The sequence below is a fragment of the Anastrepha obliqua genome, chromosome 1, assembly GCF_027943255.1.
Source record: "Anastrepha obliqua isolate idAnaObli1 chromosome 1, idAnaObli1_1.0, whole genome shotgun sequence".
NCBI lineage: Eukaryota > Metazoa > Arthropoda > Insecta > Diptera > Tephritidae > Anastrepha > Anastrepha obliqua.
Window position 1 is genome coordinate 132,415,115 of NC_072892.1, and position 27,307 is coordinate 132,442,421.

The window sequence follows — 27,307 nt, forward strand, 5'->3', positions numbered from 1 at the left end:
GCATTCAAAAAGTTTTGCAGGAGCGGAAAGCTTCGAAATAGGTCTTAAGATCTACAGAAGCGCGCGATAAACTTTCTTAACAGAACACGCATTTTTATAATGAAATTCAATGATTTGCAAGCGTTGCTCGTTTGTAAGACGATTCGTGGTTAAATTATAAATTATAGACCAAACTGACGGACGATGTTTGATAGTGAAACAATACACGAAACGTGCATCAGCTGTTTAAACCAAAAGATAATAGCTAAAAAATCATACTTTAGTTTCGATGCCGTACCATCAAATTTCTTTAGTAATTCATTAACTCGGAGTATCCACAGAAGTGGTCATAGAACACCACCTTGTGGTATACCCTTGCATGCTACTTTAGTGAGTATAGCTTCGTTCCATTCCGCCCTTATTATTCTACAACCTAAAAGGGTATTTATCCTTGAATAAACAGCGGTTCTATATTTGTTGTATCTAAGCCCCTTAGAATGGTTTCCCTCAACACATTGTTGAGTGCTCCACTAATGTCTAGAAATATTCTGTAAAGCATATTCTCAAGCATTCTCAGAAGAAATGAGGTCAAACTAGGTAGGTAGGTATAGTGGTTGTCGTTTGACACACCCAGGCCTGCTGTAGGCCCATTGGTACCACCGGGGCTATCCCCTCTCCTCACTCTACATTGTCCTCATTGAACCAACCTGTGGCTTTGATATATCTAACAAGACTTGTTATTTTTATATTGGTTACTTCTGCCAAGTTATACAGGGAACTTTTTCCTAAAATATTGAACCTTCTTCTATCCAGAGCCATGCACCCGCATAGGAAGTGTTCTTTGGTGTACTCTTCTTCAATGTCGTTACAGCTTCTGCAATAGTCGTTATACGTCGCTCCCAGTCTACTGGCATGCCTACCAATCAGACAATGCCCTGTTAGAACCCCGATAAGATTTCTCATGTTTTTCCTGTTTAGAGCACAAACTAATGGGCCTATATTCCTTTAAGAGAGTCGGGTTGTTCTTACCTGCTTTCGGTATAAACACAACTAGAAATTTAGAGTATGTGTATATTTTCCGATCACTATGGCATTCAAAAATCATTCCACCTTTTTTCGACTTTAAATTCAATTATTAATTTATTGCAATAAATCTCATTTCAGCAGTCAAAATATTTAAAGTTGAGTAATTTCAACATTCGATTTTTTTACTTCATTATTAGTTTTCGAAAGCAGTATTGCACATTGATAAGATCTCGTAAATAGTTTGCAACAAAAGATAAGTACAATAGAAAATACTTATAAGTATTTAGTTATTAAATGTAGGTAAGTAAATTAATGTATTTTTTGTTTTTTGGTTTTTTTTGTCTTTGTTATATTGCATTTGCCTAGCTAAAATTTTGTTATTTGTCTTAAAGAATTGCCAATAAATTTTTAAAATATTTCTGCTATCAAATATTTAGTTTTTTTTTTTTATCAGAACTCAATTCTTTGCTCATTTCTTTATTTAGTTTGTTCATTTAATAATTTTTTATATTAGTTGCCTGCGAGTAACAAAAAAAAAGTGCCGGCTGCTTTCATTAAATTTCTTTCTTGTGCCTTTGTTGTGCTTTCTTGTTTTGTTTTGTAGTTTCATGGCAGCTCCTGCTTGTGAACATCGTGGCTTTTATTGCATTTAAAGTTTAAAGTTTATAAGCACGTCGCATCACCAAATCAAAGTAGGCATCATTGTCGATTGAAGCGCTTATTGTGGCATAATAATTAACGAATTCCTCCTTTGTTACTTTTCCATCACAATTGCCGCGTCCACCCTCGAAGTTGTTCAGGAATTGTGTTAGTATCTCATTTTCGGACATCTCCCCGCTAAGATACTTGGGATGATCCTTCACAGAGTAGACCGTCTTAAGGTCTTCAATGGTGATTTCGCCATCACCGGTGCGATCGATTTTCTTGAATGCTTTATCGATGATATCCAGACGGGACTGTGGCATGGGGGGCTAAGTGGTAGAAATGAGAGAATATACATATTTATTTATATATTGATTGAAAAGAGTAAAATTGTTAATATAGCAAGCACTGGCTGTTAAATGTTAGATTTGATATTTAACGAGTGTTATTTTAAATATGCCTAAAACTTTTTAGAGGGATTTCTGAAGAAATTTACAGCCTTTACTTGTTTCAGGTGCTAAAATTTACAAAAAAACATTACACAGCTTTTCCAACAGTTATTTCGGAAACGTCAGTTTGACTTTAGAGAGCGTCAATTCGAATTTAGAAAGTGTCATATGGGACTTAGAAAGTCAAACGTTGTTAGAAGGCATCACTTCAGTTTAGATTTTACTGTACTCTAGAGATATTAACTGTGCTTTCGAGAGCCTTATTTCTACATATATTAGAAAGCGTCAAATGTAATTTAGATTAGTAAAAGTTTTTTATCTTTATATTAAAATTAAAGAAGTAACTCATCGCTAGCTCAACTAGTGGAGGGTTCAGTTTCGTAAGAAACAAAAAATTTAATGAAATTTCAATTTCAACATTTTTATTCATTTCAAATCTTTCTTCTCACACCTCATTTTTTCTGATAAAAGTTCCCATTCTGATTTTCTGATTTTTTTTCTTGTTATATCCACGCCTGTTGCACTTAGTAGCTGCTGTGCGGAGGCGGATTTAAACTAAAGAAATTTGGTTGCAATGACGGAGTCATTATTCTTCTAAACTACTGAAAACCAGAAAATGGAGCCATCAGTGATATGCTCTACCGCCAAATGCTTTGTCATATTCGAGCTTTCCACGCTAATAAATGCACTCCAGCTTTCAAGTTTACTAACTCATAAATAATCATCAATAAAAAACAAATGTACCTACGTATACGATATGCCAGAAAGCTTTCCTCTTAATAAAACTATAGATTATTTTTTAATTTCCTTGCTAATTTGTCAAGAGTGCAGAGCTGGGAAGTAACTGCATCGAACCTTGCAATCGTGAACTTTGCTTGAACAAAAAACAAAAAAATGGAACTTTATCTCTCCAACAAAAACAGCCATCACATAAAAAATGTATATAAAAATGCAAATATATTCTATACAGCGCTCACTAATACAATTTGTGGCATAAAGAAAATCAAATTTTGTTATACTCACTCGCAATTTCAGCAAAAATTCGGTCATATTTATTGAACCGTTGTTATCCTCGTCGAAACTGCAAAAGAATAATAAAAAAAACAAAAAGAATGTTCGTTTAGAAAATGAAAAAATAATATTTTAGTAATTAAAGCCAGGCAAGCGTTTAATGAATTTCACCATGGAAGCATTTATGCACATGTATGCTTATTTTTCACATCGCATGTTTCTTTGTACACTATGTGCCAAAAAAAATGGATATGGATTATTTGAATATTTTAAACAGAGGAAATAATTATATTGAGTTGGAGTAAGGTGGGAGTGCCGCTATTCTTAAAAAATCATATTTTCAGTAATCTGTAATTTCTAGTCATTAGCCACTAGCCTTTAGTCACCAGACTCTAATCGCTAATCACAAGTAACTCAGTCAGCAATTACCAGTCACTAGTCATTAGTTACTAATCACCAGTAACCAGTCAATGGTCTTTATTCGTCAATCTCTAGTCACTAATCACCAATAATCAGCAAGAAGTTACGAGCCACTAGTCTTTAGTCACAAGTCACTTGTCACTACATATGCATTACTAAACCCTGAGTGTGAAATTACCAAACAGTTACGGATATAAAAAGGATGCCTAAGATAATCAAACTAAAATTTGTTTGTTTTATGTATTACCAATTTATATTTAAATTTAAAAAAACCTACACTATATTGTGCGCGAGGGTCGTTTGAAAAATCCGTACGTAAATAAAAACTACATAATTGTTTGGGATAAACCTGTTTTTTACATAACCCACTTTAAGGCTTATATATTTCGTCCGAAGCTGTTCTTGTTTGTTAATCCCTACCGAAAAATAGGATTTGTCTAAGTCTGAAAAAAAACCATTCGTATCTGTAATCATATTTTTCAATTGAAAATTCTTAGGCGTCGATGGACGAGCGAAAATGGGGATTAAAATTTCAAGGCCATGCAACGTTTTGGGTATTTTCGTTCCGCGAGAGAGAAAAACGATATAACGTAGAGGAAAAGGAGAGAGAGCTATACCTTATATATATCTTAGATACACTTTAGGCCATTTTTCCCGAGTTTTTCCTTGTGGTTGCTAATTTCTAGTGAGAAATACCACTGCCTACTTTTTGGCGCTTGTTTGTTGGAGCAAACTTGTAGGAAATATATTTTTGGTGCCTACTTTTTGGCGTTATATTTCCTTGGTGCCTACTGTTTGGGACGTGTTTTGGCCCCAATTTTTTTGGCGTTTTTGGCCCCAATTTTTTTTGGCATTTTTTTTTTGGCGCTTATTTCCGTTTTCTGCCTAGTTCTTGTGCGTACTATAAAGTGCTATCCATTCCGGCGTTGGATTTATTGGTATTGCTTTGCGGTAATTCGAGCCGTTGCTGCGGTCCTGGAATCGCTACATTTGTGCGGATAATAAACGCTCGGAGTAGTGCGCGTTGTTGCCACGGTTTTTGTCCGGCGTTTACCTACACCGGTCGACCCTTCTCTGTTTTTTGTAAATTTTGTCCATTTGTATTCTCTGCAAATGCTCTGAATTTATTTAGATACATTTTCTTTTTCTCTCCCTCTCTCTCCCTCCCTCATTTTCTCTCGTGTCTCTCCCTCTTTCTTTGTCTGCCTTGAAAGTTACACTTCTGTCATGTGTTCAAAAATAATAGTTTGAGGGAGCCTAGTCTGGATAATAGTGACGTTACGAAACGAGTTGGAAACCTATTTCTATTAATTTTGCGACCACATTAGCTGATGAGTAAGCTGAGATGTAAGCTGAGGCGTGAGTTGGTGCGTTGTCGCGATGGAAAAGGAAAATCACTCGTCTTTCTCCATTGAAACGAATGCCAACACAAAAAAATAAATCGACCTAGCTGAATCTTGGTGTGTGTCTTTCCAGGATATGCTACTAACTAAATATAGCCTCGATAAGGCCCAGTAGAGTCATCTCTCTAACTTTGCATGGTCTAAAAAAACAAACGTCTGTCTTAATTTCGGGCATTCGACAAAATTTTTCGGTTGACTCCAGCATTGTAAAGGGTCTTTCAAAAGACCCGCCTACTTTTTGCTTTCAAACACAACATGCAAAAATTTACGTTCTTTCAGGTTTCACTATATTAATTCAAAATACAATAAATTCGACTCTTAAGAGTTATATGTGAAAATTGCATCATATAAATTCCCAGCATGAGCACAGGCTGTACAGGCAAATCCGCCAAACAGTCGATTCATGAATGCCCTATTGTTGAGATCTTCGAGATATCGGTTTTGAAGGATTATTGAAACGTTTTCATCAACCTTTGAACTATTGTCTCATTCCGGCGATTATCTCCACCAAAAATCCCGATGTTTGAGATACGTTGTTCTTAGTTGTTTTTTATTTCTATTTATTAGAAATATAAAAATGTTACATTAAAAAAGGCACTCATAATGAGTTTCAATAATTTTAACAAGCTGTTCTTTCGCGTAAAATTGTACATCTACCTACTTATATTTCAAAGATGACATAAAAAAGGTACTGGGGCAAGGTCACTCCTGAAAGACCCTTTATAAGAACAACCAAAAACCATATAACACAATGACAAAAAAGGGATACGTAACCCATACCCTGATGTAAATTATTACCACACGCACCTGTAGGGCTAAGTTTGTGATTTTCTTTGCGACAATGATCGACGCTCTTCTAGCATTTACGCTGCACAGAAACAGAAAATGAACAAAACAAGATGCAGCTTTGATTGCAAGCAAAAATCATATTTAGGCTGCAAGGCGCGTAGGGTAAAAAACAACCCCAAGATATAATAAAATTTTAGCCATTTTTTGCTGAAAATCGTGAAAAAGTAACATTTACTTATTGATACTTTTGAGGAAAAGGGTAACTATTATGGTTCGTGAAAAAATTAGGAAATATTTTAAAAACAAAAATACCTATAAAATATGTGAGCGAAAATGTAAAGGATGAAGGGACATCAGTAGTGGAATTAACTAGCATTTCGTTCATGCCAGTGACTACTTCACTTCAAAGAGTGGAATGCGTTCTTTTGGCACCGAGTGTATGCTCTCATACACTTATACACATACACGCACTCACGTTCATAAGTATTGTAGTTGCATTTTTAGAGTATCCTTCTTGTCAGTTTTGCCTCAACTAGCATAGATTTTCAATCAATATATGTGCATACATACGCATATGCCATCAGCTAATGCATGTATGTGTGTAGGTGAATGAATTTTTGAGAGCGGTTTAACGAACCCATCAAAAATTTCTGCTACAATAATTATGTTATATAACCGGTTCAATTTATTGATGTACATGCACACACACACAAATGCATGTATGTGTGTAAGTGTGCTCAAATATGTTCTTTGTACAGAAAAAATATTTGTAGAAACACATGCATACACATGCATGTGCCTTGCGTTTGTATGTTTGCTCATGTGAATATACCTACGCATTTATGGTTAAGAGGCAGCCGCATTGACAAGATAAAACAATATTCCCATCAATCGAGTTTCACTTGACGTATTGCAAGCAATAAAATCGGGTTCATATGTGCAAGCAGAGAGGAAAGTCGGAAGAAAAGCTTAACTGAAGAACAAGGCAAAGGCAAAAACCTGAAGGCTTTCGAGCACGATAAGTGCAATTAACTGGGAGGCAAAAATATAACAAAATGACAAAAAATATGACAACTTTAGTGCAGTGCCTCATTTCGATTATGTTTTCGTATTGCAAAAGTCTTTAAGTATCAATTAAAATGCTTTATTTTAGCAAACATTTTTATGAATTTGCTTTCTTAACCTTCGGTAGACACTCCTATTTTTTTTTAAACGACACACTGGGACTAGTTTCACCACAAGGCATTAACTTTTGTCTAGAAACAGAGTTATAGTTTTTATTAACACATTTTTTTCTAAGTATTTATATAAAATAAATTTAAAAAGAAATTGTCTGACTTAATTTAATTAAAGATATCAGATAATATAAAGGGTGATCAGATTAGAGGTACTTTTTCCAATAGAGTTGTTTCGACAGATCACGCGGGAGTGGTGTCAAGCTATATACACAACTTTTTCCACAATTCATTGATATTTCATCATGGAAAGACTTGCGCCGCAACAACGTTTACAAGAATTGTATTACGACGCTTCGAGAGAATCGACGCTTCGAGAAAAGTATTAATCGCGCGCGCACACCAACTTATGGTGTACAGCGATGAGGCCCATGTGTGACTTAATGACTACGTCAATAAGCAAAATTGCCATATTTGGTCTGAAGAGTAACCCGAATCTATTCAAGAACAGCCATTACATTCATTGCAAACAACCGTTTGGTGCTGTCTATGGGCTGATGGAATCATTGGCCCAAATTTGTTTAAAGCCGCAAATAAACGACTTTTTGATGCCGGAAAAAATTTATTCGGGGACAAATTTATCTCTCGTCTTGGACCAGTAGATGGGCCATGAAGATCATGTGATATAACAACTCTGGACTTTTATTTGTGGGGGCATGTAAAGTTTAAATGCCTTGTAGATAAACCAGCTTCGATTGAGGCATTGGAAGCAACCATTATTAAAGTTACTCACGAGACGCCGACCGAAGTTCTCCGGCGACTTATGCAAAATTTGTGTTTACGGATGGCCGAATTACGTCGCAGTTGCGACCAACATTTGAAAGGGATTATCTTTAAAAAGTAAATTTCATAAATGGTATTACGCAAAAATAATAAAGATTTCCCAATCAGTTTGAATTTTCGTTGATTTATTTCAATTTAAAATCCGATAACTCTAAATTGATCACCCTTTAGAATATAGAATTATATTATACATTGCACATACATACATTCTTATATATGTATGAGTTTCATTAAAATCAATTAGAGAATGAAAATATGATATTAGTGTTAAAAACAATTTAGGCGAAGGTGCTTCTTTGTCCACAGTTGCATTTCGACTTAAGGGGACTCGGTGGTCTAGAAATGTCTAGAAATTTCAAAACATCGATTTTTTGTTTTGTCGACATTTCGAAAGTATAGTATCCTAAGAATATACTGCGAAATTTTCATGCGGGAATTCCCAATATCTATAGCATCTACAGAGACCGCCGTAGCCGAATGGGCTGGTGCGTGACTACCATTCGGAATTCACAGAGAGAATGTAGGTTCGAATCTCAGTGAAACACCAAAATTAAGAAAAACTTTTTTCTAATAGCAGGCAATGGGAAACCTACGAGTGTAATTCTGCCATGAAAAAGCTCCTCATAAAAATATCTGCCGTTCGGAGTCGGTAGGTCCCTCCATTTGTGGAACAAAATCAAGACGCACACCACAAATCGGCGGAAGAGCTCGGCCAAACATCCGAAAAGGGTGTACGCGCCAATTATATATATATAAAGCTTCTACAGCCCATTAACTAGATAGAGAGCGGCCCGCGCGCTCCGGTACTTCAATCTTTAAACTCATTTATAACGAAACGACTTTTTTCGGCTGGGTATTGTCAAAAAAAAAATTCAACCGTTGTTGTTCACAACATCAACTCGCTCGTACTAGAATCATATTATTACTTCAATTATTTCGTATTTTTTGATTAAAACACTGAAAAAACCCCGATTTTGGAAGTGTCAGATTCAAAAACGCGCCATTTTGTCAATTTTCTGTTTGTTTTATGCCAGTAGCGGGTCATAGCTACAGTTATACAGATTAATAATTTGTTTGGGTTTTGTGTTTCAGATAAATAGATGATGCAAAATGGACAACACCGTCCCGGTCCTATTTTTGGAGGGTCAACTTCAGCGCCATTTTTAAAATTAAAATTATTTTTTAATTTTTAGAATTTTTTTTTTAGTTTTGGAACTTTTTTTTTAATTTTTGGAACATTTTTGTTTTTTTTAGTTTTGGAAATTTTTTAATTTTTGGAAAAAAATTTTTTTTTCTTTTGGAAATTTTGTTTTTTTTTTAATTTTTGGAACATTTTTTTTTGAATTTTTGGAACATTTTGTTTTTTTTTTAATTCTGGAATTTTTTTTTTTTTGAATTTTTGGAAATTTTTAAATTTTTGGAATTTTTTTTGTTTTATTTTTGTATGTAAAGGAATTAAAAAAAGCTTAAAAAATTTAAATATCGGGACCCCTTCAGCTACAGTGTCATATACAATTTCACTAAAACTTGTTGTACTCACTTATCAAACATATCCTTTATTTCATTCTCTGTGCATTCCAAGCCAGTCTCTTTTATTCCCTTACTGAATTCTTCGTAATTCAATGCCTTGCTGCCATCATCGTCCATATTGCGGAATGTCCTAAAAATGAAGGCAGAATAAATATCTTAATATGAACTTATATAAACTATATGTAAAGGGTTTTCCAATAGCAGGTGTTATTTAGATTAGATTAGAGACGATTAACGATTTTTTATGGCCGGAATTGGATGGTATTGATCTGGACAACGTTTATTTTCAATAAGACGGTGGCGCTACGTGCCACACAAGCAAGGAAACCATTGATCTTTTTCGGAAAAAGTTTCCGGACCGTGTTATCTCTCGAAGAGCTGATCACAATTAGCCACCGAGATCTTGTGATTTAACACCTTGTGACTTTTTTCTTTGAGGCCACGTGAAAGAGGTCTACGCCAATAGCCCAGGGTTTATTCAAGACCTCAAAGATGGAATTCGTGAGACTATCGAGGACATAGGGTAGCCAGGTTTGCAATTCGGTTATGGAAAATTGCATGAAAAGGATATTGTCCTGTAAGCGTGGTCGTGGTGGTCATTTGCCTGATGTTATTTTCCACTATTAATGGTATACCTTTCTCTTTATAATGAAATAAACAGCCGATCATTTATATTAAAAAATAGCATTTTCCTTTGAATATCAAAATAACACCTCCTTTTAGATAATCCTATATATACTTATATAAATACACATGCATATGCTAACAGGAGTGATACCTCCTTTTTTAATTGTTTTTTTATTCTATAATTTTTAAATTATATAAAAACCTAAAAAATATTGACGACACTTATCGCTTTCCTTAACCTGAAATAATAACAAAAGAAGCCGCATTGTTACTCTTCATCAGGACGAAGTTATTTGCTTATTTAAACTTTGCGCGTGTAACTCGAGTGACTTAGTTGCTTATAAGAAAGCTTTTCTAAGAACTAGGGATTCCTCGATCTTTGTTTGCTTCTAACTGCTTCGCATACGTCCGACATAACTTCGTTATTTCATAGGACGTGTTGTTGAGACTTATTTAGTCTAAGACTGAATTAAAAAACAATTTCAAATTAGTTTTTTATTATTCATTATTTTTACTACTTATCCTAAATTGTTACTGAGTATACGCATTGTCGAAAAGCTATTGAAAGAGTTGGTTACTTTCTTTGAATTTGTCTGTATTTATTTATTCTGGCTGAACCAACAAACGAATAATGAATAAATAAATCATAAGGTAAATAGTAAAATTTTACTTATTTTTCAACTGAATGGTTGCCATATATCATTTAAGACATGATATAAATAATATCGACGCCACGGAATAAAAACCTCCTAAATAGATTTTTCGTCCAATACTTATTCTTCCTAATATTAGGAAATGAAATATTTTTTCCACAAATGTTACTTTTCCTACACTTTACGCAAAATTTCTAGAGTTAGCAACCCAGTGGTTTGCTAAGAGATCCGATTTGTCAAGAGGGAACAAGAAAGCTGCTTACTGAGCAAACTTTTTATTATTGAATCATGGCCCTTAAGTTTCATTAAATATGTAAAAAGTTGAGTTAGCCACATAATTAGACTTCTTTGCTCTTTCCCTCTGCTTCTCTTACTAAACAACAATTAGTCTTGTACTCTCAAAGTAATTAGTTTTTCATTTGATTACTAACTGATAGTGACTAGGAATATTTTCTGCGCTTCACCATTTGGTTTTTGTTTTTTTTTAGTTTTTTTTTTTTTTTTTTTTTTTGTTTTTTGCAATTCGTGTGCACAAATAGACCAAAATTGTAAACCAATAAATTGGTTATTTTTTCTTTCAAGGCACCCACATTTTATCAATATGGTCCCATTTATTTTACTTGATTCGACTTTGTGAATTAAGCATAGATTTGTAGAGACTGTAATACCTATGCCATCAAATTGCATCTCCTTTGCAAAGCTTACTGCAGGACATTTTTTGACGACCTTTTGCACTGCTGAACAAAAAATCAAACAAATAGAAAAAAAAAACGAGTTAGTCTGCAACTTTTCAATACACAAAGCTTACGGGCAGTATTCATTTGGATTATTCCCTTTTAAGAGCCACCATCAGCATACCACTTACAGTGATTTTTGTACATTTTTTGTGTAATTTCATTATTTTAATGCTTGGACATGGAAGCAACCAACCTGCTCACAATCGAACGACGCATACACACACATTCATACACATATACAAACATAAATGCATACATCGAAAAAATAGCAACCTTTCAAATTACAACCAACAAAAGCTCAACCAACTTCACCGCCCAATACAACAACAACAATAATGGCAGCAGCTAAAACAAGAACAACCCAATAACCAACTAACCAGCTGTCAGCTAGTCAACAGAACTCTGTGGCATGGTAAAATGCATTAAGTTACATGTTGCACGAATAGCAGCACTCTTGAATAGTTTATGCGGCATGATGACGACTGATGAATGCTTGGACAGCTGGTTGGACAGTCGGACAATCGGATAGTTGTCTAAGTTGTAGAGTTGGAGTAGAGAGGATAAAGCGTCAGTCAGCCAGTCACCGATGATGAGTGCTCGGATCATGGCTGGTCGTATTGGGCGGTCAAAATGTTTGGCTGTTAGTCAACTGGTGCTGGGTGACTGAGCCATCTGTTGGATTAAAATCTCGCGGTAACGTTCAACGAAATGTTGAATATTTCATTTTATTGCATTGTATTTGCATTGAATTGCAATTCCATTGCTGCCATCATCTGCATAACTGAGCAAGCGCCCATCGTCTCGTCACCCTTGTCTACATTAGCGTAAAAATGTAAGGACAACTGCATTCGAAATTCCAACTTGTCCTTCTACAGAGCATTCGATGCTATGCTTTGAAGCGTCTAGTTTGAAGTCTGTTTTGGAATGAATATCCTTTCATTCTTGCTTTGTAACTGTCTGTCAGCACGCCTGTCAATAATTCTGGAGTCCGTTGTCGGCGCGCTTATTGCGCTTATTGCGCTCTTTTAGCAGGAATGCCCACACTTATTGTAGCAGTTCGTTTTTTTCTTGCTTTTTTTGTATTTTTTCTTATTTTATTACTATTTTTGGATTTTGTATTATTTCTCTCACCGCCCCGCCCGCCCAATTACCTTGCTAATCCGAGTATGCCGGTTGCGCCGCGACTGAAGCACAGCAATCGTAATTTGTAGATTGGATCCTTGTCGCGTCCATCTGCTAGCTCTCGCTTGGAACGGTTGATGAGTGAAGCCTCTTTGGAGAAGAAGTCGTCACGGCCACTCATCTGGAAATAATGCGATAAAAGAGCTTATATAGAATTCGTTTACCAACTGCATCTACTTTTATGCTATTTCATATTATTATTATTAAAATTAGTGTATTGCTATGGTTGTTGGCCGCACACAGATATGTTGCAGTTGTGCGGTTGGAGTTGTGGTGAAGGCATTTCAATATTGCCGCAATATTATTTGCCATCTTTTCCTACAGTTTGTTTCGATTTTTACTCCACTTACATTTCGTTCTTCTTTTGTTGACCTTGAATTGAATGATTTGCGTTAAGAAGTGTTTTTCGTGCGTTTGTTTTGTGTATAGCAAAACGGTTTGTCGTTTTTATGAAAGAAATTTTTAATCGCTTTCGATTTTGGCAACTCAAAAATATTGTTTTGTTTTTGTGCTCAAAAATTTATTTATATTTTTTTCATTTGCTCTAAAAGTAAAAGTGAGCATTTTTGAGTTGTTGATTTCAATAAAAATTACTTTACTCTAAAAAAATTATAACTTTGCTTGTTTTATTAAGGAGATCAGTAGTACACTCTGTCAAAGAAGTACCGGCAATTGGAAACACACCGGAAACATAAAATATTTATTTCTAATTATGGGATTAGGTTGAACTGGTTGACTTGTTATGCATAGACCGGCCGGTCCATAGCAAAAAAAAAATATAACAAATTCTGTAATTAAATTAACTTTTTTTATCACCCTCAAACTAGGCCCTTTCCGAAACATAAAGTACTCATACCGTCAAACTAAGTTCATATATCAGCCAAATATTGCTGAACAATTCGCACGTTCCGCTAATGATAACATCATGAGTAAAATAGGGCAAAATGAAGATACTAGGATACTAGGTTGGCGGCCGCCGTAGCCGAATGGGTTGGTGCGCGACTACCATTCGGAATTCACAGAGAGGACGTCGGTTCGAATCTCGGTGAAAACACCAAAACTAAGAAAAACATTTTTCTAATAGCGGTCGCCCCTCGGCAGGCAATCGCAAGCCTCCGAGTGTATTTCTGCCATGAAAAAGCTCCTCATACAAATACCTGCCGTTCGGAGTCGACTCCCTTTGTGGAACAACATCGAGGCACACACCACAAATACGAGTAGGAGCTCGGCCAAACACCCAAAAAGGGTGTACGCGCCAATTATATATATATATATATTGTAGTATGTTCACTTATCGAATGCTCACTGTACTCAGTTTAATGCATAAATATTATTACAAACACATTGTAGCACTTGACTACAATATTCATATAAACAATGTGCAAGCACTTGTGGTAATACGATCCCTTGGACATTGCCCTGCATGGACATTGCCGCGTCGGCATATTTGACATGCGCCGACGGTTCAACAACCAAGTGAACATATTACCTCCTCCCCGCCGTTGCGACCCGCGTCAGCCCTTAGACGTTCTTATGTAAACAATACATAAAGAATTATACATAAGCTGACCGCGCTTCTGCCGGCGTCCCTGACAGCGCAGCCACGCTGTCTTTAGCTGTAAGAACCAAATCGTAACTACTGAAAAGGCATTCAATAAAACACACTCGTGGCAACGAGTCGATTACGATTAATACATGGCGATCGTGACAGGACTCAGAAAATAAGCCCTGGAGTCAAGCAGCAGGAGGAAAGAAAGCTATGCCAACCACATCTACAAAGTATTGAAGCAGCTGGACGCTGGACAACTTTACATCGTAAAAAGGCTGGACAACTTTACATCGTAAAGGGCTGGACAACTTTACATCGCAAAAAGGCAAAGAGCAGGAACAGCGTTGGAAACTACATTTTTCTTGTCTGAGTGAGTAGAGGTTCAATGAATGCAGTAATCAAAAAGAAAAAAGCCGGAAGAAGCGGCATACGAGTACGCCTCCAAAAGAGGAAGGCGGAAATTCTCAAACTATTGTTTGCCACCAACCCACCATTACGTTGGGAGGCAACAATAGCACTACAAGCCGAGCTAGATCAGATTGATCAAGCCCAGAAGGCAAACCATAAGCATTCAACCTCTACCACCACACAAAGACATATAAAAACAATTGATAACACTATTCCCAAATTAAACCAGCCAGGAGCAATAAAAGCCCAGCTCAGTAAACCAGCCAAGAAGTGCCCAGACGACTGCGAGGGACCATTGGACAGTGCGTTCTGCCAATACACGTGCAAGCACTGCACGGCAGCGGATCCGAACACCAAGACGAACAACAACTAGAGACATCAAACGCGAGAGGCACCCCGCCAACGAGGGAGCGCCAGCGTGCCAGATCCGGCGAAGACCAGCTGGTGCAGATGGACGATCAACAGCAGCAGAATTTAGATATATTTATATAATACATAAGAAAAAAAAAATATTGTAATTTATTTAAGACAAATATAGTAAGCGGAAGCGATAACTGCATTGCCCGCTAGAGTATGGCCCGTGAAGCCATACAAACCACTAGGTAGGAGATCGCTGTTGATCGAATCAGGAAAAAGTAATTAAATTAAAATTGAGTCCTAAATGAACATTAACATTAGAAATAACAAAACTAAAATAAATGAGCAGAAACAGTATAAGTAAATCTGACGATATATATATAATAACACCCAGAATGGGGTTAATTGATACCAAAACAGTGGACTCCACTGCAAATGTAATAAATAAAATAGAATCGCCAAATACTGATATGAAAATAACAAACATATTGTTGCTGATAATCGTTATTATTATGTGTGCATATATTATTTACAAAGCTTACATCCTACATAATAAATGTATAAAAAAGAGAGCCTTAAGCCAAGCTAACGATCTTGATAAGATCTGAAAATAATATACAAGCACACACGATTCTCATGGTAATGTGTTTATATAAAAAAAAAAAACAAACAAAAAAAAAAAAAAAAAAAAAAAAACATGAATTTGATAGATAAAGAAAAAAAAAATCAAATATGAATACGGAGAAATGCATTAGAATAGTAATGACAAATGAACCCGATTTCCAGAACAGGGTATTGTCTATACTAAAAAAACAGAGTAGAACCCATACTTATCTATGATTTAGAAAGTGAATACATGGAAAAGTATAACTTAGACTTTTCCCCCCTTTACCATTGTACTAGCACCCAAAAGGGAATAGTATTGACTACGGTAAAGAATTGCAGGGTATTTTCAGAGATAGATAAGCACGAAATATTGGGACAAATAAATGTCATAAAAGTTATGTATAAAAAAAAAAAAAAAAAAAAAAAAAAAAAAAAAAAAAACTTTTATATATATACATATACATAATGAATCCCAGGCATGGAATGGGAGCAACTAACCCTAAATATCCGTGAACTAAAAGAAAAATTTGATAAATCTGCGATAAACATGCGAAAATTCTTGTAGAAACATTTAATGATGCAAGAATATTAGTGCATGATAATAGACGTATAATAAATAAAACTAACTGGTCAAAAATATCAAAATTGTTGATCAAATTACGTTCAAATTTATATAACGTCAAAGAAAAGTATCAGCTAGATATTTTCATTCCAACAGTGTTAAATTCACCATTAACACTACATGGAGAAGAAGATCAGAAATCAGTTGAAACAGATTTAGATTCAGATCCTGAATCAAACGAAGAAACTGATATAAAAGAAAACGACCTAAAAGATCTTACAATTCCTGCACAAATCACTTTATCTGAAGAAGATAATGAGATAGAACAGGAAGAAGGATTGAATTCTAGCACAAGCTCAGTAGACACAAAAGAAAACATCATGACGGATGTAAGCGCCCAAAGGGCATACATAAAGGACATATCGAATGCCATTCCAGAATTCAATGGACAGAAAATACATATTCAAAGATTTGTAACAGCTTTGAAGTTAATAAATCTGACAAAAGGCACATTCGAAGAAATAGCTGTTGAGGTCATTAAGTCAAAAATTGTTGGCTCAACTCTATACAAAGTCCAAAATGAAACGACAATTAATGCAATAATCAAAAAATTGCAAGATACTATAGTTGGTGAAACATCCGACGTAGTAAAAGCCAAATTGTCTAAAACAATGCAAAAAGGGAAAACTGCCGAAAAATTCACGACAGAAATTGACAATTTACGAAAGCTTTTGGAAGCTTCGTATATTGACGAAGGCCTATCAGCCGAACATGCTGACAAATTCAGCACTAAAGAAGCCATTAACGCAATGATTAAAAATTGTGAACACGGAAAGTTAAAAACAATCCTCGAAGCAGGCAATTTCAAAACAATGGATGAAGCCGTCACAAAGTATATACAATGTAGTACCGAAATGACAGGCTATCCCAATTCAATATTGCTCGCCCAAAGGGGCCGTGGTAATTATAACAACAGGAATAATTATCGCGGTAGAGGCAATGGTAGAGGCAATGGTCGAGGTTATTATAATAATAATAATTATAATAACAACAACCACAATAATGGCCAGAATAATAATTACCAATATAATAATTATAGAGGTAATAATAGAGGAAACAACAGAGGAAACCATAGAGGAAATAACCACCAAAATGGAGGTTATAATCAAAACAGTAACAATAATGTAAGGGTGACCCAAAACGCTTCGGGAAACTCCCAACAGCCTTTAGATACTCAGCAGTAAATAATAAAATTCATACCATCAATCTCAGCCAAAACATATACGTAACCTTCACAAATATAAACACAGGAAAAGAACTAGTATTCTTGATAGACACAGGTGCAGATATATCTATATTAAAAGAAAATTCAGATGTTTTTCAATACATTCAAACTGATCATATAATAAATATACAGGAAATAAGTCAAGAAGTAACCAAATCTAAAGGACTTACTTCCATTGAAATCCAAACCACAAATTACATAATCCCCCACGATTTTCACATTGTAAATTTACAATTCGCTATTCCATGTGATGGAATACTAGGAATAGATTTCATTAAAAAATACAACTGTCAATTAGATTTCAAGCCGTCTAAAGACTGGCTTATAATCAGACCAACTAACTTAAAATACCCAATTTATGTTCCGATAACATACAGTTCTGGCAACAATTCCATAGTTCTGCCAGCAAGATCACAAGTGGTCCGAAAAATTACAATAAACTCAGTAGAAGACAGTGTATTTATTCCAAACCAAGAAATTCTGCATGGTATCTACATAGCAAATACCATAGCAACAACCCAAAATGCATTCATAAGAGTGCTTAATACAACAAATGAAGATCAGTTAATCAACATAAATAAATTAGAATATGAACCACTTTCAAGCTACGAAGTAGTTAAAACAATTCCAGAGAATAGAGAGAAATCTGTACTAAAACAGCTATCAAAGAATTTCCCACCACAATTTCATAATCAACTAACAACAATCTGTAAACAATACAGCGATGTATTCGGACTAGAAACCGAACCAATAACCACAAATAATTTTTATAAACAAAAACTAAGATTGAAGGATGATGAATAAAAATTATAGAAATCCTCACAGTCACAAAGACGAAATTCAGAAACAAGTCCAAAAACTAATTGACGACAAAATAGTCGAACCATCTGTATCTGCTTATAATAGCCCTTTGTTATTAGTACCCAAAAAGTCACTTCCAAATTCGGAAACAAAAAAATGGCGATTAGTAATTGACTATCATCAAATTAATAAAAAACTGTTGTCTGATAAATATCCGCTCCCTAGAATTGATGATATTTTGGATCAACTAGGTAGAGCAAAGTACTTCTCATGCCTGGACTTAATGTCAGGTTTTCATCAAATTGAACTTGAAGAAAAATCAAGAGATATTACTTCTTTTTCAACAAACAATGGTTCATATCGCTTCACGCGATTACCATTCGGTTTAAAAATAGCGCCAAATTCGTTTCAGAGAATGATGACTATAGCTTTCTCTGGACTTGAACCTTCACAAGCATTCCTTTATATGGATGACTTAATAGTCATTGGTTGTTCTGAAAAACAGATGCTCAAAAACTTAACCGATGTTTTTGACAAATGTAGACAACACAATCTAAAGTTACATCCCGAAAAATGCTCATTTTTCATGCATGAAGTCACTTTCCTAGGACATAAATGCACAGACAAAGGAATCTTGCCCGACGACAAAAAATACGACGTCATCCAAAATTATCCAGTCCCACACGATGCGGACAGCGCTAGAAGATTTGTTGCATTTTGTAACTATTACAGAAGATTCATAAAAAACTTTGCTGATTATTCCCGTCACATAACGAGATTATGTAAAAAGAATGTAAAATTCGAATGGACAGCTAATTGCCAAAACGCCTTCGAACATCTAAAATCAGCACTAATGAATCCAACACTCCTACAATATCCAGATTTCAGCAAAGAATTCTGTATTATCACAGATGCTAGTAAACAAGCATGTGGAGCAGTTCTAACTCAGAACAAAAACGGACTCCAACTCCCAGTTGCATACGCATCAAGAGCATTCACAAAAGGTGAAAGCAACAAAAGCACAACAGAACAGGAATTTGCAGCTATTCATTGGGCAATAATATATTTCAGACCATATATATTATTTATGGTAGACACTTCACTGTCAAAACAGATCACAGAGCACTTACTTACCTATTCTCAATGGTAAATCCAAGTTCGAAACTTACTCGAATGAGACTTGAATTAGAGGAATATAATTTCACAGTAGAATATCTAAAGGGCAAAGATAATTTTGTAGCCGATGCGCTATCAAGAATTACAATAAAGGACTTAAAAAACATACAAATAAGTAATAAAATTCTGAAAGTCACTACCAGAAATCAAAGTAAACAGTTAAATTCCTGCGCAGGAAAAGAAAAAGAAAAAGAGGATTTGCGAAAGCAAACTCTAAATGCTTCTCAGCCCAACGTATACGAAGTCATTGCAAATGACGAGGTACGAAAAGTAGTGACCTTGCGAATATTTAGAATTTAGCCCAAAAGCTATGAGATGCCGTATTAAACAGTTTGAATATAGATTTGGCTCCATCGAACAAAAATTTGTGCTAGCTGCATCGACAATACTCGATCCGATCCATTCTCGTTGGCCTCGGCTATGAACTTTTTATGTACTGAAATAACAGTTGCAAATGATATGGAAACGGTTAGCGAGTCATCAGTTGAATGAGTTTGCCATTTGAGCTCTTAACAAAACGTTAGTGCACAAAAGCAGAAGAAAAGATGCTGATCATTTACATCCAGAAGATGAGATGAGTTTTTATGTAACTCGTCGCAGAACTAAATCGTTACATTATTGACATTTGGGACGAAATGAAAACTGTTTACCCAAAACTTTACGTGTTTTCAAAAAAGATTGCCACTGAATTCGTACCTCAGTACCAGCAGATTGATTTTTTTCAAAAGCTGCTGCAATGCCTGTTGAAAAACATTAATTTTCTTAAAGTCAGATACCTTAAAAATATAGTGTGAAAATTTCAAGGGAATCCGACAAATACTTTTCGAGTTATTCAACAATTAACAAAGGGAGTGCCCGGAGCAGAAAGCAAAACTTTTGATGCGATTTTCTCAAAACTATGTTTTTTGAACTGGTGATTACCGCAACTTAAAAACCGCTTGGTAGCTTTCAATAAATGTATGCTGCTTTTAACCTTCATCTCACCCTTAAATAAACTTACATTGTATACCCTCGTGTGTGGTTTTTCACACATATGGTATGTTTACGTATTTTACAGTACGAACATAATTTAATTGTAGTCAAAATCAAGATTTATCATCAATAACATATTTATTTTTATATTTTGTTATCTGTTACATCAAATAAGTCTATCTTCAATACATTTTACAAAAACATTTCGGTTATGAGTACGCTTACATACACCTTTTTGGCAAAAACAGCACATCGTTTGATATACATAGTTCTTAGTTTTCGACTTCTCGCTATAACAAATGTGACATCTAGCTTTTCCTTCGATATTCGGAGGAACACTTTTGGATCTTTTTGGAGGAATGTTGAATGATCGTGATGAGCTCTCCCGAGATTCTGAAGGTTCACGGAACAGTGAAGATGTGAAATAGGCTTTTGAGCTACTGTGCTCCCCGACTGATTCATTTAGTGAATTGTTGCTAATAACAGAAAGCAAAGACGCCGCTGATTCGTTTCGTGGCACGCCTTTTCTCATTGTCATGTATGATTTTGCAAGAGATATTCCAAGCTCACGCAAGAAAACTCGTCGCATTGTTGGTTTGTTTGTTTGCCAATTTGGTTTCACATCTTTGAATATAATCAAAGCGTTTAAAGCTGAGATGTCGATCATATTTGCGAAAACCGCCAATGGCCATCGATTCGTCTTTCTTTTAGAACTGCAACAAGACAACATTTTGTCAACTGTATCCACGCCACCTATAACATAAAATGTTTAATGAAATCAAAATAAAAAGGATCGAAACGGGCCTTTTGTTTTATTATAGAATAAAAAGTATTAGAACAAACCTTTGGTTTTATTATAATGTTGAATGATTATTGGCAACTTTTTTCCATCAGATTCTACATCATTTGAAGCATGCATTGTGCTTTGCAGTACTACGCAATTGTCTTTTCTGCTGATGTATGATACGAGTGTTGTGTTTTCGGTGAATGCAAATGTTGATTGGAACAACGGAACTTTTTTGCATTCTAAAAGTTTTGGTGGGATGCTTCTCTTGTTTTTTCGCATTGTACCGACCATTGTTAGCTGTTGTGACAACAATTTTTGACCAAGTTCATGAGAGGAAAAAAAGTTGTCCATTGTTATGTTATGCCCTTCAATTCACGAACCATATCCAAAACTACACGTTGACCTTGATTTTTTTCAGCTAAACCACCAACTGGCTTACCCAAATACGGTTGGATTTTCCAAACGTAACAAATTTTAGAGCAAACTAATAGCCAAAATTTAATTCCATATCGTTCAGGCTTAGAAGGCATATATTGCCGAAACTTGCATCTACCACGAAAACCAAGCAATTGTTCGTCAATAGTAACACATTCAGATGGATTGAAATAATCAGCCAATAGTTCAGACCATTTGTCGAATATTTCACGAATTGAAGCAAATTTGTCCGTAGAGCTTTTTTGACGTCTGTTCATAACGTCATCAAATCGTATAATACGATTCATGTATTGAAATGTTTTCTTTGACATTATCGCTCTAAATATGGGACGTCCATATTCACCATCGAATAAATCCAACATTGTTTCATTCTTTGACCTAAATTATTACAATTATTACTAAAAATTATTACTAACGAGTACAATTACATGAACCTCTCGCACCCAAAGCAAACAGCACACTGACTTGCTTCTTCATTTCTTTGAAGCAATGAGTCATAGTTTCAACAAGCATTCGCTGTCGATCGTCGTGTAAATTTTTTGAATCGGCGAGGCACAACAGCAGTGCTGCCACAGCTGCGGTGCGGCCGTTTAAATACAGACATGCACGCTTATCAGTGTGTAGACGTGCAACAACATGTTTTTATTTTATAATACGTACATAGTTTCTCAGAAAATCAAAAGACATGGACGTTTTACGACAAAAAATGCTGTTCCTAGTGCAAACTACATAGAAATAACATATGTGTGGAAAACCACACACCAGGGTAAGCAATGTCACTTTTTAAATATCTATTTATCAAAAAATATTTTTTAATCAATAAATGCGTTTTTTGTGCTAAATTTATGCGGCAGGAAATGTCAAGAAATTCCATGAACATCGCTCAAAAAAATTTTTTTTAAATGTATAAAAAAGATTCATTTTGTGTGGTTTTCCACACAAGGGTGAGATGAAGGTTAAAAACCAGAAAAAACTCGTGGCTGATCCAAGCAATTTTTTTCAAAAATTTCGATTTATTTAAACAATTAATTGTCGGTTTTTTTCCCGAAAATCTGAAAAATATTACCTGACCCCGCCATATTGTTAATTTTGACAAACAAAAAAGCTTCAATCAGGGAGAAGATTATCTATTAATAAAACTACTTTCTCTCGTCCGTTTGATTTGAGATGAATCTCCAAGGACTTGTGATGATCACCGCAAGGGACTTCTGGAGAAACGGACTCCACACAAACAGCGATAACTTTTACAATTATTAATTTTTGTTTGTAAAATTTTGCTAAAGTCAAGTTGAAGCATGACGTATTAATGCTATAGTTTTAGTTTTGTAAAAAAAGCCATTGACTAGCAAAAAAAATTTATTGAAAATCATCACTTTTTCGCGCCTGTGGCTAAAAAATTTTATAAAAATAATTAAAGAGTGACATTTATGACGTAATACTTTTTTTTTTAAATGTCGTAAATTGCAGAATTTGTCGAAATTTAAAAATTCCACTCGTCAGACTATAACCGGAATTTTTCTTTCACAAGAATTTTTTTTCTTTTTGAAGATCCATCAATATTTCAAGGAGAAATGATGCAGACCGTGGAGCAATTTTTTTTTCGTTGTACTTTGGGTTATGCCACTTTTTATATACAAATGTTTGTAAAGAAAAATTAAAGTAAATTTTTTATAAAGTTGAAGTACTAATAAACGTTGCATACAACCTTTTTATATTTATTTCTAATGTTATCTCTTCTGAAAAGAGTTGTTCTTTTAGCGCATTTTCGGCGCTGCTGGACGTATGTAACCCCTTAACCGCAGTGATAGCACCAAGCGGAAAACCAGGTATCCCAGATAACCTAATTGCTCTGATAAAGTGGAACTACAGAGACGCGAGCTGCTACATCTTCCACAAAGTACTGCCTTCTGTGTATTTCCAGGTGCTGAGCGGGTTACGATACGGATGCATATTGTCTCCATTGCTGTTTCTTCTGCTCCGCTGCTTTCAGTAATGAGCGGAAAATCAGCGGAAAAGCATCTATTGGCAGATAAACACTCACTTTCTCAGGTACCTGGCATACACGAATGACATCTGTTCACGTGCTCATAACTTTGCGACCTGAAACTGCTTACTCAAGCCATGCAGGAGAAGCTTCAAGGTACCGACCTCAAGATCAACGCTAGAAAAATGGAAGCGCTGCATCTTAATGAGGTCACATCAGAACCGGTTCCAGTGGGTGCTCAACGGTGTGAGTGTGAGAAATGTTGCTACCTTAGTTGCATGGTCACCCGCGAAGGTGAGTCTGAGGTTGATATTGAATGTACTCGTAGAATTATCAAAGTTACTTCATTTTGGCATCTAAAAAATGCGTGGACTTAACGCTATTGTCAAATCTGTACTCTTATATAGTGTTCCACCACATAAAGTAAACGACCAATGGTGAGATGCCTGCAAACGTTTGTCAACCGCTGCCGTACTTTGTGAATTTTTTGGCTCCGTAAAATATCCAACTGAAAAAGGCTAACCAGCTTGACGAGGCGACTGAAATTCGAAATCGAAAAATTGATGGCAATGTTGCTAGGCAGACCCTGGACGGGAGCCCCTCTCAATAAGCTAGCCGTGATGTACTACTTGGAGATGCTTAACAGAACCTAAAACGAACTGTCTTAGTCTTACGTGGAACGAATTGGGATGTATAACTTAAAACCACATCCCTTGACGAAGAGGCTTAGTTGATGCTTTATGCTCCAATAAAAATTAAAAATAATAACAAACACCAGTGTTATAAGACAATGCCACATGATACAAAGCTGGTAAAAAAGTTGACCTATTCACAGCAAAGTTCGGTAGTTGTGTAAGTTTGTGAAATAGTCTTCTGAAAGTTTGAGGAGCTCAAGAACAATAATGAATAGCGAATTTACAAACGGGTCAGCCAATATTTGAAAAGTGTTGAAAAATATATTTATTTTTTTCCTTGCTCACTCATCCCTGGAGCCTAGGGCCTCAAGAAGACTCTTCCATCGTGCACGGTTCTGTGCTGTTGTTTTTTCATTGTCCCATGAGATGTCGGCATCTACTAGTTCCCGTAACATCGACCTTCTCCAAGTGTGTTTTAGTCGACCGCGACCTCTGCTCCCTTGCGGGTTCTAGTCCAGTGCCATTCTCGTGATGCTATCTGGTGATTTTCTCAACGTGTGATCCATTTTTGCATCTGATTTACTTAAGGATGGGTTCGTCATTTGTTAATCTCCACAGTGTATCGTTATTGATGGTGTTTGGGCAGAATATTATGCAGATGATGCGGAGGTATTTGTAGACGAATGATTCTAGCCTCTGTGTGATGATTTTAGAGACCAGCCATGTTTTGCTTCGACAGAAGCAGAAACTTTCGATAAATTCCACCGGGCATCCGTCAACCAATATTGCCTTGAGTTATTGTGGTTAATTCTCATAGCCTTAGTCTTGACGATGTTGACCTCCAATCCGACAGTGCGTGCCAGCGCGTCTAGTCTGTCAGCCTTCGCTTTCACCCATTTTGTGTATTTTGCCGAGTTCCTTCTCCTATTTGTAGTGTGCAATATGGATGGATCTACAGTTTTATGCCCCCTCCGTAAGGCAGATGGCTATTTTGAGTAGCTTTTTCATGACAGATATTCACTTGGAGGCTTTCCATTGCTCGCCGAGGGGCGACCGCAATTAGAAAATACTTATCTTTCATACTCTTTTCTTTTTGGTGTTTCATGCTCGGAGTTTCGAAACTGTGCACTTCCGAATGATAGCTTACGCACCAACCCATTCGGCATCGGCGGCCACTCTGATGAAAAAAAGCTTGAAATAATTGATGAGACCAAACTCACTTGCAAAGAATATCGTATTCCATATGCAAATCTGACACGAGGCCGAAATAAATTTTAGCCCCACACGTCAACTATTCTATGTTTTGTTTTTAAAGGCAAACCTGTTCTGTTCCTATTGAAGAATACTTTATAATATTTAATATTTGCACGATAAATAAATAAAAATTTAATTTATTACACCGCAATATAGCTTACTTCTGTTTCATCTGCCATTTCGTTCGAGTTCGTTAAAGTCTTTAGAACCGAATCTTAGTGTATGTTTTAACTTAACAGATGGGAATTACAGCTGATGTGCACACAGTAAAAGCCAAATACGAACTGCTTTACTGGTTGATTCCTTTACAAATAATTTCTGTTTGAGCCATTCAGTGTTGGTAGGCGTGAAAAACCAAGTAGCTGCCAGTGCATTGAAACTATTCGAATATTTCTACGTAATTCTGCTTTGTCACAAGTTAAAGTTGATAAATAAATGCCAATTATAAATACTAAATTAAATGCACAGCAGCGAAGTGTAATAACATTTTCCGATGCTTGCTTTGTTTACGAAATGTGAAGATATGAGGTGAAAGAACTCAATAATTTCATGCTTACATTTATTTATGTATATATCTGTATCCATGTGTATATATGAACTCATGCATGTACATGTGCGAGTATATATTCACATACATCAAATATTCAAGACACTCCGCTTAGTGCTATGAATGCGTCATTTATAAATAAGTACGAACGTATGTCGATACATTAGGGTGGGTCAGTATGAAAAGCTAATGGCTCCTATATGGAACACGACGGCGATTGTAGTGCTATTAACACGTTGGCTGCCACGTCGCACATTTTCATGCGACACCTAAATGTTACCCTAAGGCCACGTCACATATTTTTGTGCATTTTAATATGAAATTTTACATGGAATTTGGATTCTCTGGCCCGTGGTGAACATTTTGGTGTATTTCCCATGACCGCTGTGTATTTTTAATGGTATTTTTTTGGATAATAAAAAAGTTGTAAATTAAAATTTTATTATAATTATTTTATTATTTCTTTTAAAAATTAATTCATTTATGAACAAAACAAATATAAAAATATATATGTATGTAAATTCAAATGGAAATCAGTAGAAAAACAATAAACTTAAAATTAAAAATTCAATTTTTTAATGGAGATCAGTGCAAAAATTAATTTTTCTGGAAAGCATTCTACACATAGTTGCGGTTTATTGGGCAGTACTGGCTGTTACTCTATCAGCAGATTTTTTTGACATGGCATAACACAATACACAAGCACGCCTTATTGTTTTTCCGTTGTCGTCCTTTCTTTTTTCTATGAAATGTTTTCCTTTTGTTATGGGTTCTGGAGACATGAAGTCCAACAAAGCATTTGTAGTCTCCTGCCTGAACTTGGTTATTGAAATTTGTTTGTTTGTAGCCTTTTTATATATTATAAATGCATGACAGACATTCCTAGTAACAGTTCAAAAGCCACTTTGCGGTACCACTTAACACCTCTTCTGAGAGTGGTGGCGTAGGCGGTCATTTGATCGGATATGTCAACACCTAATTTGGCTTTGTGGTAATCAATAACAGCAAGAGGTTTTTCAAAAGCTCATTGCCTTCGCTTCCTGGTGGAAAACTACGTAAAATAAACCAAAAATATCAAATACAACTCAAAAACTACGAAAAATTACTGTCGCACATTTTCGTGCGACGTGGCCCCACAACATGTTTAATGATCTCCCAGGCCATGTCGCACGAAAATGTGCGACACAAAAAAACCATTATAGCTGCAAAATTAGCGACCAAAATAAAGTCGCGAGTAGTCAAAACTTATTTTTAGGCACTAAGAAACAAAAAAGAACATAAATAAGTTGTTGGCCTCAGGTGACCAAAATTGTTAAATGACACTGCTACTGAACGATCAAAATTCTAAAAAGGCTTTTGCAGCCAACGTGTTAATAAGATGCCTCCGGTAACACAGAACGAAATAATAGAAGAAATTAAAAAATTAAAGATGGAAAATCACCAGCTCACGACCTTATTACTGCTGAAGTACTGAAGCAGCTTG

General features: G+C 35.6%; 1 protein-coding gene across 2 annotated transcripts; it reads right to left on the bottom strand.

The window, feature by feature from the left end:
• Window positions 1-1,613: 1,613 nt before the first annotated feature.
• LOC129236151 (calcyphosin-like protein) lies at window positions 1,614-25,528 on the bottom strand. Of its 2 annotated transcripts, none has more exons than XM_054870380.1 (5): window positions 25,439-25,528; window positions 12,436-12,587; window positions 9,278-9,397; window positions 3,120-3,177; window positions 1,614-1,976 (listed from the first exon to the last, which is right to left on the bottom strand). In XM_054870380.1, the coding sequence occupies exons 1-5, from the start codon at window positions 25,454-25,456 to the stop codon at window positions 1,662-1,664; spliced, it is 663 nt and encodes a 220-aa protein (XP_054726355.1). In that variant the 5' UTR covers window positions 25,457-25,528; the 3' UTR covers window positions 1,614-1,661. The 2 variants fall into 2 exon arrangements, with proteins under 2 accessions (XP_054726355.1, XP_054726356.1); XM_054870381.1 differs by lacking the exon at window positions 25,439-25,528 and adding an exon at window positions 12,817-13,004.
• Window positions 25,529-27,307: the final 1,779 nt, after the last annotated feature.